The 13,683-nt window shown below is 37.4% G+C and overlaps 1 protein-coding gene across 1 annotated transcript in view; it reads left to right on the top strand.

Annotated features, from left to right (window-relative positions):
• lbr (lamin B receptor) overlaps positions 1-13,683 on the top strand; it is a 55,535-nt gene that overhangs the window by 6,338 nt on the left and 35,514 nt on the right. The window contains exons 2-5 of the mRNA XM_034019264.3: positions 6,721-6,899; positions 7,319-7,516; positions 8,601-8,678; positions 9,042-9,231. Coding sequence (XP_033875155.1) covers positions 6,735-6,899; positions 7,319-7,516; positions 8,601-8,678; positions 9,042-9,231 — 631 coding nt within the window. The 5' untranslated portion in view covers positions 6,721-6,734. The remainder of the gene's footprint in view (positions 1-6,720; positions 6,900-7,318; positions 7,517-8,600; positions 8,679-9,041; positions 9,232-13,683) is intronic.

Raw genomic sequence — 13,683 nt, 5'->3', positions numbered from 1 at the left:
GATACAAGGCTGCTTCTGCCATTTGCTTGTATTAACCTTATGTTCTACTGTATTGTACGTGTTTCCTGTGTCAGCATTCAGTGCAGCCTGGTTCAATAGAGCAAAGTCTGCTGGCTCAGCCTTTCTCAGCTCGTTGGTCTATCAGTTGTCTATCACTTTGAAAAAAGTTAAACTGGCTTTTGTTGTGTTTTGACACAAAGCTTAGTACTGGACACGTGAGTGAGTAACATTCTTTTAAAACTCCAGTACAGTCAAACACTATTCATAACCCAGTAGCACTGGAGGGATTAATATTGTTAGGTTGTTTCTATGTAATCTAACTGAAAATATAAATCTGTTCATCTCAAACTCGTGAATCCCTGCGATTTAGAAAACTACATGTAGTGGGCCTACCTGGGGTTTTTGTACAATGACCTCGTAAGGCGTCCCGCCCAGCAAGTGTGTCCCAGACAGCTGCCACTGACCTCATAGAGTTTCTTGAAAATCTGAGACGGGTGGTGATATGGCTGGTTGAATTGACACAGAATGACCCTGCTGTTACCCCCTACAGTGTGTAACCCAGAGCCACACACTGTAGTTGTGGGGCTGGATACTTTTTAGAGGGAATCTGCATCTAGTCTGCTGTATAAAAAGTGAATATAGGGCCACTGATTTTCCATTCTGGGGAATAGGAAATATTGTTTCCCACTTTTTATTTATTTTTATTTATTTATTTAAATCATTTTTTTGATAATTAAGCATTTGGACATAAATATAATGTTGATAGTTAAACTAAGTAAATAATCATTGCCACTAGGGCTGTGTTCGAAGGTTTGTTCTCTAGCCAGGAAATCAAAGGTAGTTTTAAATAGGGCTACTGATTTTCCACGATCGCAGAATCACGGACAGAATTAAGGAATTAGGCATTGGGAATGGAATTCTGCACCTTTATAAAAAGCTGTGCAAACAGTCTTTTACCGCTGTTCTCCTATAAAAAAAATAATGGATTGCTTTGAAAACGACACTACCCAGAAGCCCAGCGATGACGCTTGTATAAAACATTTTTGTATGTTTATTTGGATCATTGGATAACTATAAAACAGGTGGTTTTGTTGGCGTTACGGTAATGTTCTGTCTGTTGCGGCGCTGCCTGTGTGCTGTGTGAGTCGAGTTGTTTAAAAAAACGAGCTGTTTTGTGAGTTCTAGTCTGGAATAGTCTGAAAAGTGAAAGGTACCTGAAAAAAACAAGTCAACCCCCCCTGGATTTAAAAAAAAAATAAAAATCTTAATTGAATGTATGAATTCATTTATTTAGTTATTCTCGCAAATATGTTACTCCGTCACCCACTCAGCACAAGGAAACGGCACAGTGGTTTACATGAAACCTTTAGTTTTATAACTTATTTATAATTTATCCTTTATCCTTAATAATACTACGTACTCGGAGCGATTTTTTTATTTTTATTTATTTATTTATTTTTTTATATAAAACTCGTGTTGCTATAACATTGCTCTCTGTACTCTAGCTACTGTAGTAAGAACAGAACATGGTGACAATTAGGGATGTGCACGACAAATATTTGGCTATCGATAATTCCACAGCTGTTGAGGTCGACTAATCGAATAGTCGCCCCCCCACCCCCCCCCCCCCCCGCCTCCCATTCAAAATGAGACCTACATTAAATGCGAAATAATGCAAAGTGACAATTATTGCAATTGCAATAAATTCTGAACTTTATTTTAAAATACTTAGCTAACAACTTTAACAACTTTGTTAAATAAACATTAGGCTATGTAAAAAAACACCTTCCTATTAAGAAACATACAGAAATGCCATAATAGCAGCAATAACATAAGCATACCTGTCAACTCTCGTGTGAGACTCTCGTATTTTGCAAGCAAGTGTTATTTTTTTTACCGATATTGTCACAAGCTTTTCCGTTAATTACAATTTCAAATGAACTATAAAGGTTGTGACAATTTAAAAAAAAAAAAAAAAGTAACGCTTGCTTATAAAATATGGGCGTCTCCTGTATAATTTTTATTCAATTATTAATTTAATTTTCATTCAATAATAGTTTAGCAATGTGAGCTGCGAGGCAAATGCCTTAACGTTAGCATCCTTGTGGCAATAATGTTTTCCGGTCATAACAGCGAAATACAAAATGCATTAGACTATCTAGCTAGCTAATTTATACAGTCCACTTAACTAAACGATTTACTTTTCCCACGTTTTCAAACCACACACAACATATAGACTACCGGTCTACGTTAAATCAAATCGGCAACATACCTGTGCGTTCGAGTTCCAGTGAATAAAAAATAAATAGCCTGTATAGGCAATAGCTTGCTATGTATGTAGCTAGCTCAATAATATTAATAAATAAATGAATGAACAAAAAGGCCTGAGTGGCATTAACGCACTAGCCTTCCATGGAAGCAAAAAAAAATCCTAACAAAAACTTTAGGAATAGTTAGGCTAGCAATGTTCATTATTATTATCATGTTATTATTATTATCACTTATTCTTGTTTAAAGAAATCAGCAATGTCTATCAGGTCCGGCAATACTGCAGCAGACGGTGCTCAGGCAGAGTTTGTTGTTTTTGTTTCAACTTCAGAGCCTGAGTAGCTATTGCACTGTGATAAAAATGTGACACAAAACGGCTGGCTGCACCGACTACATTATGTATGGCACCAAGTTTAAAGCCATCCTTGAAGGCGAGCTGCAGAGTGTGTGCAAAGCACAAATTCGAGTCCCATTCAACAAACTCCGAAGATGATGTTGCTGGCATTGTCGTGAACACAGGCAGTGATTTCCCCCCTTAAACCCGAATGGTCTACAGCGGTGTTTAACACATTTGCGAGATTCTCTGCTGTATGCCTCTCTGGCGTGGCGCGAGTCTGTAGAACTACGTTTTTCATTTCCCAATCCTCAATGAAATGACAGGTTATTATGACGTACGACTCGGTATTCGGTGCAGTCCACGCATCTGTAGTAATCACCACCTTCTCAGCCTTTGACAAGTTTCTGCGGACAGACGCTGCTGAATCGGCATGCATTTTTTTCGAGTCGAGTGGTAATTGTTTTAGTGCAGGGTTTTTCGTGCATGGACTGTGTATTCAGGTTCCACAAATTTCATCAACTCCCGAAATCCCTGACCTTCAACAAAACTTATGGGAAGCATGTCCTTTGCCACCATATTAGCAATAAGGGCTGATGTTTTTTCAGCACGTACGTTGTCACACTGACGAGGGCTCACCGCAAAGGATGCAATGGCGGTTTGTTGCAGTCCTCTTTCCTTTTCTGTCGTTGCTAGCGTCACAGAAGGGTGTTTGGCTTTTAGGTGGGTTAACATACCAGTTGTAGATTTGTGGTAGTTTAATTGCACTGCACATATTTTACACTTAACAGTGTTTTCATTTACTTTGTCAAAGTATTTCCATGCAGAACTTTTCTGTGAGGAAGCCATCGTTAGCCGAGGTACGTTCTAGTTTAGCCAATCACAGACAAGAAATAACAAATCCCACCCTCCAGTCAATCTTCATTACCGCTACATAGAGAGCCAATCAGCAGTACAGGCTTTAAAATAAAATCAATATATACATTTTTTTTTTTTAAACTTTCGAATGTTGGATTCACTTGTCGATAGGTGCCATCGTTATCGAATAGTCGAATGTTCGACTATTCGGTCTCACCCCTAGTGACAATTATAGATTCAACAATGAGTGGACCAATAAATACTTATTTATTTTACCAACTGTATTGAACGCAAAGCCAATGTGTTTATTGTGCAATGAATGTGTGTCAGTAGTTAAGGAATACAATATGAAAAGGCATTTTGAAACCAAAAAAGGAGCTTTTGGAAACCTATCCAGAGGGCACAGTAGTTAGAAGCTCAGAAGTAGAAGTGCTGATCTCTTCTTAAGTTATACTATTAATATGTCACATACATTTTAAAATGTTCGTAATGGTACTCCGTTAAATTCTCACACTGTTCTATTATTAAATTTCTATTCATATGGTAAAATGTGTAAGTCTTGTTCAATATATTAACATCAAGTTCTGTAATATTTATTATTGCTTAAACGTGCAGAGTAAAATACTCTGTCCTGCCTACTCCTAACTTTTTTCCAATCTGGCCCCCTTAAATTTAAAAAACTAGTTAAGAGCCCTGCTCTAACCAAGGCAACTCTATCTGTCCAGGGTATATGAGAAACCCATGCAAGCAGTTTTACAGCGAGTACAGCATAAACCAGTCTGCTTTGTTGCAGATGACACTACAGATGGGAGAGAAGTGTCCTGAACATTGTATTTAATTTGTAATTTTATGAAAATTGTATATTTTTGTAATAATGCCCCTTGTTTGACTATTCTGTATATTGTAATGCTAGCAATAATCTGTTATTTCAAAACACCTTTATTTGTTGACTGACCTACAGTACATTGTTACTAGTGGACTGCTTTAAGAAATATTTTTCCTGAAAACTACAGTATCTCAGGGAATTAAATTTAAAAAAATGAATTCAATAGATTGTTAATATAAAAATGTTATTTATGTTCAAATTATGTTATTATTTGTTTATTTAGCAGACGCCTTTATCCAAGGCGACTTACAGAGACTAGGGTGTGTGAACTATGCATCAGCTGCAGAGTCACTTACAACTACGTCTCACCCGAAAGACGGAGCACAAGGAGGTTAAGTGACTTGCTCAGGGTCACACAATGAGTCAGTGGCTGAGGTGGGATTTGAACCGGGGACCTCCTGGTTACAAGCCCTTTTCTTTAACCACTGGACCACACAGCCTCCCTAATTGTTGTTAATTCTTAATGAATTGGTCATTTTGAAAAATGGAATTTGCCATTCCCAAGATTGGAAAATCAGGAGCCCTACGTTCTCTTGATCAAGTTATTGAAGGTATAGAAGTCATGGTGACTGGTGACCTACCTGACATGAGTTTTTGGTATCAGATAGCCTTTTCACACTAGCACACCCGAGCCGAGCCCTCACGGTATGGCTAGTTTCACACTAGTCATTTTGTTGAACTGAGCCGGAACCGTGAAACTCTGGCCTTGCAAGATATCTGATACTGGCTCGGTGTTGAGCAAGGCTGGGTCGGGGTTAACTCGTACTGTCCAAAACAATAGTTTACCAAAAGATTTAACAGGAATTGAGAAATATGGGACTAAACCGCAGCGTGAAACAGTGTTGTGAAAAAATAAAACAGTATTACAAAAAAAAGATCATAACAATAACAGTAAATAGTATGATTTAATGGATGCAGTTCTTGGTCAGTGACCTGCAACGACCGGCGCCGATATGTTTAATCGATGTGCAGTCCCTCACAGAATGAAGGTGAGTTTACAACATACTTTACATTTTGCCACTTAAAAAAAAAAAATTGTTTAACGCTGACAGGTATTTAAAACAGAAAAAAACTTAGCGTGTATATTGGAAATGTGCAAAGTATCTGAAAATCACATTCAATATCAGTGTTCGCGCTAGGCCGCGCCAATGCCCCCCTGAAATAAAAAATGTCCCGCTGAAATTCTCTTAACGCGCCCGTGTGTCCCCCTTCCCAGACCAGACGCAATACCAATACGCAGTAAATTAATGCATTTTGTATTACCATGACATGTCTGACGACAGGCTAATCTTTTTTACTTGTTTGTTTACACGTGCGTTTTCATAATTAAACTCCCGTGTTTGTATTCTCTAGTCCAGTAGAATGCGCTCACACCCTCCCTGGTTACAGGCAGTTTCACAGTAAAGCCTGGACGACATCAGGCTTGTTAACAACGTGGCCCGGCGCAAGTAGTATCCCTGTTAAAACCCACATTACGTCTGGAAGAATAAGTAATCGGCTACGGCAGTGACTTTTGAAATGCAGGCTATTGTATTTGTGCTTAAAAATACTATGTGCAGTAGATTTGCAAAACGAAAACCGCATCATTGACTAAAAAAAAAAAAAGTAGCCTACGGTAATGTTATAAAATATGTGAAATTTGGAATTTATATATATATATATATATATATATATATATATAATGTATGTGATTTTATACAGCACTGTATATACATCTTGCACTGAGAACACCACTGGAATCGGAATAAAGGAAATTATTATGTAATACAGTTCAGGTGCAGTCACGGTTTTGGTAAGTAGTATTTTCAAAACCATATTATGTGCAGTATTAAAATAAGTTCAAAATATAGCAAATCCACAAAACCCACGAAATATATTTTATATCTGACATTTTATTTTTAGTGTTCTGTGTAACACGGGCCATCGTTTAATTAAATACAGTACCTGAAGCACATATACATGTTTATCATATCAACGTGTGTTGTAAAAAATAAAGCAACACTTGTTTTGAAAACTGTCCAAAATATTTACCTGGGGGCTAAGAATGAAAAATTTAAACAAAAAAAATGCAAAGGGCAGTCAAAGACTACAACTTACTTGTGTAACTCAAATTCAATGGAGAGGATACAGGCTTCTCGTCACTCTTGGACCAATATACACACTGTCCACCACTTTCCCATATATTTTTTAGTTCACTTTGTCACAAAGTGTGCAAGAATGTGACATGCACCTTTGTCAGTCCTTAACTCTTATACTAAATAGAGAATTGGCTAGGCTAGTATTTTAAAAATGTGGACCTTAGCAATGGTTAAATAGACCACCGAAAAACATTGCAAGTATTTATTTTAATATTTCTGAATTATTCCCTACCTAGGTGTGCTATAAATCATGCCAAGCAGGAAGTTTGAGAATGGGGAGTTGGTGATGGGGCGCTGGCCTGGCAGCAATCTCTATTACGAGGTGAAGGTGATGGATTATGACACATCCACTCAGCTCCACACAGTAAAGTACAAGGATGGCACTGAACTGGAACTGAGGGAGGCTGATATGCAGGTAAGAAGTTTAGAAAATGGTGCAGACAGTTAAGTGGACAATTATTTGTAGTTACAGGAAACTACAAATAAACTAAAAGCTAATTTCAGTATATCATTTGTATATCTGTTTCAGATGCCTTTTTTTTCAGGACAGATGCTGTGCTTTTTCCTTATCTTGGTTGTCAGGTTGCTCACAAAGGATTTTGTGTCTAGCACCAAGCTGGTAGACCAGCTTGATTATCATGGACATTACAAACAGTTAAAAGGTGTATGAGATTAATGCATGTACTGGTGGCACTTTTTTATTTTCAGTGGTTTAAAAAAAAAAAAAAATAATCAGTTGCCTTTGAGTCTTGCAAAGTGAGCTTACGTCAGACAAGTGCTGAAAAAAGTTTGACATTGTAACCAACTTTTTTTTTTTTTTTTTTTTTAAATCAGAAAATGAATTTCTTTAAAAATAGAAGGGAGAGATCTCGTTCGAACTCCTCGTCTCAAAGACGCAGTCGCTCACGTTCCCCAGGCAGGACATCGCGCCGCTCTTCCAGCCGGACCACACGCCGCTCCTCCTCCCGTGGCAGAGAGGCCAGAAAAGAGGTCAAGGTGCAAGAGGTCCTGGAAGTTACCATGTCTCCACTGGTAGGAAAAAATAAATGCTAGACATTTCGAGGATGCTAACTTTTGGATTTTGCATTACCATCAGTTTTAATAAATTCAGTTTGTGAATTTCCAGGAAGCAAGGTTTTTATTGTTAGGACAAATATTGGATCTAGACTATATAGGCTGATTCAAATTAATTTGTAACTGGATTTCCTGGTGTCTGACTGATCTCTATTTTAATAGAACCACATTACCATTTTGTATCTTGTTCACTAGTTAATACAGCACAAATATTCAATGCAATTAAGTTGTATTGAGTTTACTGCTACAGCAGATTGATACCATGGGCCCTAATTTTAAAGCAAAGGCACATTTTCAGAGCGAAATTAAATAATTTGGTACTAAATATTAGTGCACAGGGAGTAAAAGCGCAGTCTGTTTTAAAAAGTCAAGAATGAAATGTAACCATTACCGAATGGGATATATCTCTTATAGCCTGAAATTAACTGAGCACTTGTATCAAAGCTGCTCCTTTTAAGAAGCGCCACTTCCTCGGGATTCAGCTCCTTTTCTGTGACTAAATTTACGGTCTCTCCTTCTGCTCTGCTCTTTGGGAGTCGATATTAATTATTGCTAGCGCTTTTTCATATACATTTTATATATCATTTTAGTGAGTTAATTCTTTTCTGTTTTTCTTTCAGTCCAGCGTTCGTAGGCTGTCTCCCTGTACTAGGTTTGCCTCTGTACATAGACTGTATCCTGCGCTAGCTGCCTTTTTTTTTTTTCAGCCAGCTTTTCGTTATTATTATTATTATTATTTGTTTATTTAGCAGACGCCTTTATCCAAGGCGACTTACAGAGGACACAGCCACAGAGGACACAGCCAGTGTTAAGGGCTTTTAGCTACACTGCTGTTGATTTGGCAGGAGACTTTTCGACTGTTGCTGTGTCTGCTTTTAGCATCACTGCCAATGAAGGCTACTAGATCATTGTAGTTAGCAGGCGATCTGCAGCCCCTCCCAGGCTAGAAGAGATATATTCCATTCTGTAATTGCTACATTTCTATTTCAGAGAGCCTGGGTTATGAAAATAACTAACTTTTTATATCTTTTTTTAATTGCAGCCAAAATCTGTCGTAAATAATATCAATAATCCACACAAGAAGAAAGAGGTGAATGATACAGCCCACAAAAACATTGAGGTAATTTCTAGTAGATGCATTAAAAAGTGAATATCTGATCATGCTGGAATACCACAACTTTCAATCCTTTTAGCAGTATTTATTTATGTAACTGAATCATCTGCAACAATTTATAAAATTTGCCAATCCTTTCAAAAAAACAAAAACCTGCTGGAAGGACGGGGAAGGGAATCTAATGCAGACATTTGCCCAAAATGAACAAATCAGTTAACCTTAATAGTCTGATGTTTTGACTTGACAAAGTGGCAATTTTTGATGTTAAATTATTAAATGGCTTCTCAAATTGCATCAGAATACATTTGTTGAACATGTTTCTTTAATATATTAAAATACATAATCATTTATTTTTTTTACTTTGCAAAGCATAAAACTGAGTCGGAATTGGACAGCAGCCGCTTAGATGTGCGCTACAACCTGCGTCCACGAAAAGAGGAGACTGCTGGTAAAGTGATGGAGAGTGAAGAGCCTGAGAGAAAAATGGAAAACATTGTTGGGAATACACATAAATACAAAGTGCCTAAAACAACCGAACTTGAATTCGGGGGGAAAATAGGTGTGTGGTTTATCTCGCTACAGCTTTCTGTTCTGTGTCATAAAACAAAGTTTTAAACTTGAAATGCAAGAAACTTTTTTTTTTAATATAAACTTAAGACTTTTCAATTCTCTACTGGTTTACTAGAATACTGTTCAAAGATTCGGAGGTTCGTTCACTAGCCAGGAGTTCGGAGTTGGTTCTAAACCTTCGAACAGGCGGTATGCACGCTCTGTGTGTTTTTTTTTTTTTCTCAACAGAAACCGTTTGATAATGTGTGAATACTATAAATCACACATTTAAATGTCATTTGCATGCAAAATTTGATACTTTGATTTGTATAACTTAAACAAAAGTTATATTAAAGTCCACTACCAAATCGTTCTATGTAACAACACTATATATGGCACTGCTGCTATGTATGGGCAGGTTATATTATGCCAAAGCACTGGAGGTATCTATAGCGGTTGTAGTGCTTCAAAATATGTGATGTATACCTGGTGTACAAGGCAATGTAAGAGAAGTGCTATGGTAGAGTATGTTTGAAACCTAAAAAATATGTGCCAACACTAATAATTTAAATTTCGAAAACTAGGGCTCTAAATAAGAAAGAACATAAGAACGTTTACAAACGAGAGGAGGCCATTCAGCCCATCTTGCTCGTTTGGTAGCTTATTGATCCCAGAATCTCATCAAGCAGCTTCTTGAAGGATCCCAGGGTTTCAGCTTCAACAACATTACTGGGGAGTTGGTCCCAGACCCTCAATTCTCTGTGTAAAAAAGTACCTCCTATTTTCTGTTCTGAATGCCCCTTTATCTAATCTCCATTTGTGACCCCTGGTCCTTGTTTCTTTTTGCAGGTCAAAGAAGTCCCCTGGGTCGACATTGTCTATACCTTTTAGGATTTTGAATGTTTGAATCAGATCGCCGCATAGTCTTCTTTGTTCAAGACTGAATAGATTCAATTATTTTAGCCTGTCTGCATACGACATGCCTTTTAAACCCGGGGTAACTCTTCTTTGCACTCTTTCTAGAGCAGCAATATTCTTTTTGTAACAAGGTGACCAGAACTGAACACAATAGGTAACATTACTTCCCTTGATTTAAATTCAACACTTCTCACAATATATCCAAGCATCTTGTTGGCCTTTTTTATAGCTTTCCCACATTGTCTAGATGAAGACATTTCTGAGTCAACATAAACTCCTAGGTCTTTTTCATAGTTCCCTTCTTCAATTTCAGTATCTCCCATATGATATTTATAATGCACATTTGTATTGCCTGCATGCAATACTTTACACTTTTCTCTATTAAATTTCATTTGCCATGACCTTTGCTGCTGCAATAGTGTTTGCCACTCCTCCTATTTTTGTGTCGTCTGCAGATTTAACGAGTTTGCTTACTATACCAGAATCTAAATCATTAATGTAGATCAGGAATAGCAGAGGACCTAATACTGATCCCTGTGGTACACCACTGGTTACCTCGCTCCATTTTGAGGTTTCTCCTCTAATCAGTACTTTCTGTTTTCTAGATGTTAACCACTCCCTAATCCATGTGCATGCATTTCCTTGAATCCCTACTGCGTTCAGTTTGAGAATTAATCTTTTATGCAGGACTTTGTCAAAAGCTTTCTGGATATCTAAATAAACCATGTCGTATGCTTTGCAATTATCCATTGTCAATGTTGCATCCTCAAAAAAGTCAAGCAGGTTAGTTAGGCACGATCTCCCTTTCCTAAAACCATGCTGACTGTCTCCCAGGATATTGTTACCATATAGGTAATTTTCCATTTTGGATCTTATAGTTTCCATAAGTTTACATATAATAGAAGTCAGGCTTATTGGTCTGTAGTTACCTGGTTTGGTTTTGTCTCCCTTTTTGTGGATCGGTATTACGTTTGCTATTTTCCAGTCTGTCGGTACAACCCCTGGGTCAAGAGACTGTTGCATGATCTTGGTTAGCGGTTTGTAAATAACTTCTTTAATTTCTTTGAGTACTATTGGGAGGATCTCATCCGGCCCAGGGGATTTGTTTGTTTTAAGAGCTCCTAGTCCCTTTAACACTTCTGCCTGTGTTATGCTAAAGTTATTTAAAATTGGATAGGAACAGGTCAACATGTGGGGCATGTTGTCCGTGTCCTCCTTTGTAAAAACCTGTAATCATTCAATATATTTGCTATCTATGATTGTGCCATTTGTTTCTCTTAGACATTTAACCTCCTCTTTGAATGTTCTCTTGCTGTTATAATATTGGAAAAACATTTTGGAATTGATTTTAGCCCCCTTAGCAATATTGATTTCTATCTCTCTCTTGGCCTTTCTAACTTCCTTTTTGACTTGTGTTTGCAGTTCCAAGTACTCTTTCTGTGTACTTTGTTTTTGGTCCTTTTTAAACACTCTGTAAAGTGCCTTTTTTCGCTGAATATTTTTTTAAATTGATGTATTAAACCATTTTGGCCATTTTGTTTTAGATTTAGATTTGTCTACTTTTGGGATGTAATTGTTTTGCGCCTCTAATACTACATTTAAAAAACAGCCATCCTTTTTCTGTGGATGTTTTCTCTATTTTACTCCAATCTACTTCTGTTAGTCTCTGTTTCATAACTTCATAGTTTGCTTTTCTAAAATTGTAAACCTTAGCTTTAGTCATTACTTTTGGGGTTTTAAAAAATATTTCAAATGAGACCATGTTGTGGTCTGAGTTTGCCAATGGCTCTCTGACCTCTGTTTTATTTATTCTGTCTACATTATTTGAAAAGACTAAATCAAGGCATGCCTCCCCTCTAGTCGGTGCCTTGACAAATTGCCTTAGGAAGCAGTCATTTGTCATTTCCACCATTTCAATTTCGTCCGTCGTGCCCCCCCATCAGGTTTTCCCATTTTATATGGGGGAAGATGAAATCCCCCATTAGTATGGCTTCTCCTTTTCTACACGCATTTCGAATGTCACTGTATAACAGATTATTTTGCTCAGCGTCTGAATTTGGCGGTCTATAGCATGCTCCTATTATTATGCCCTTTGAATTTGTGTCCATTATTCTGACCCATATTGATTCTGCATTGTTTTCTTTGTCCTGATTTAACACCTGGGCTTCAAGACTATTTCTTATGTATAGCACTACCCCTCCGTCTCTTCTGTTCTGCCTGTCTTTCCTATATAGTGTGTACCCACTAATATTATATTCGTCTCCATCACTCTCAGACAACCAAGTTTCTGTAACACCTATCACATCGTAGTTACTTGTTAGTGCAGTAGCTTCAAGTTCTAACATTTTGTTTCTGAGACTTCTAGCATTAAGATAAATACATTTAATAGTGGTCTTACCTGAGTTGTTGCCCTTGTTTTGATGTGGTCTCCCTTCTGTTTTTTTGTTTTCTCCCCCCTTCCTTTCTAGTTTAAATGCTTCTGAACCTCCTCAAGGATCCTTTCTCCGAGTAGATTGGTTCCCTTTCTGTTTAAGTGCAGTCCGTCCCACCTGTATAGATAGTCCTTGTTGTAGAATGTGCTCCAATGTTCAAGAAAGGTGAAGCCTTCCTGTGTGCACCACGATTTCAGTCATGCATTTTGATTTTGTATTTCCAGCTGTCCATATGGTCCTTTGCAAGGTGCCGGCAGTATCCCAGAAAATACCACAGTTTTGGTCTTGTCTTTTAATTTCCTTCCTAGCTCTCTGAATTTGTTTTGCAGGGTTCTTGGTCTGTCTCTTCCAATGTTGTTTGTACCGATGTGGACGACTACTAGCGGGTCGTCTCCTGTTCGTTCTAGGAGCCTGTCCACGTTCTCAGTGATGTGCTTGACAGAGGCTCCTGGAAGGCAGCACACTGTTGTAGTAAGGAGGTCCAAACTGCGAACTGAACTTGCTGTGTTTCTCAATATGGAGTCCCCAACAAATCTACGTTTAATTGACTATATGTTTAAACCCATTGGTAATCTGGTCGTTTAAACAGCCATACATTTAATGTTTCACTCATTTCATATTTTTATATTTTACTTCCAATATTTTAAGTCATATTTTAACCTCGGTTTGTTATTCAAAGCGCGTACCATATAGATCCACTTAATGACAAACAATGGTAAACATAAAAGCATAAAGGAGGACTAAGTTAGCACTAAAATGTAGTCTATTTTAATTTTTTTAATAAAAAAAACATTCATAGTTGATTTCACAACATACCATTTCTCCAAATGCTCCATAAAAAGTGTCTGTATCCAACATCGAAAAAACGTTAAAAAAAATACAATTTAAATTAAACTTAAAACAGTGACAAGACTACATTTTTAGTTTCATTCTTGTATATTGTTGGCAGGAAATAAAACCTGTCCAGAACCAAAAACCTGTTTTGTTTTTTTTTTTTTTTTTTTTTTTTTTCATTAAAAATCAAACCTGTTGGCTGATACAATACTAGTTCCCAGCGTCCCTCCACTTCACAACGGCACTTGCCCGTTCACGTGAAAAAATAAATACTTCCT

This window comes from Acipenser ruthenus, chromosome 6 (genome assembly GCF_902713425.1).
Source record: "Acipenser ruthenus chromosome 6, fAciRut3.2 maternal haplotype, whole genome shotgun sequence".
Classification (NCBI taxonomy): domain Eukaryota; kingdom Metazoa; phylum Chordata; class Actinopteri; order Acipenseriformes; family Acipenseridae; genus Acipenser; species Acipenser ruthenus.
This window is presented reverse-complemented; position numbering and strand designations above follow the sequence as displayed.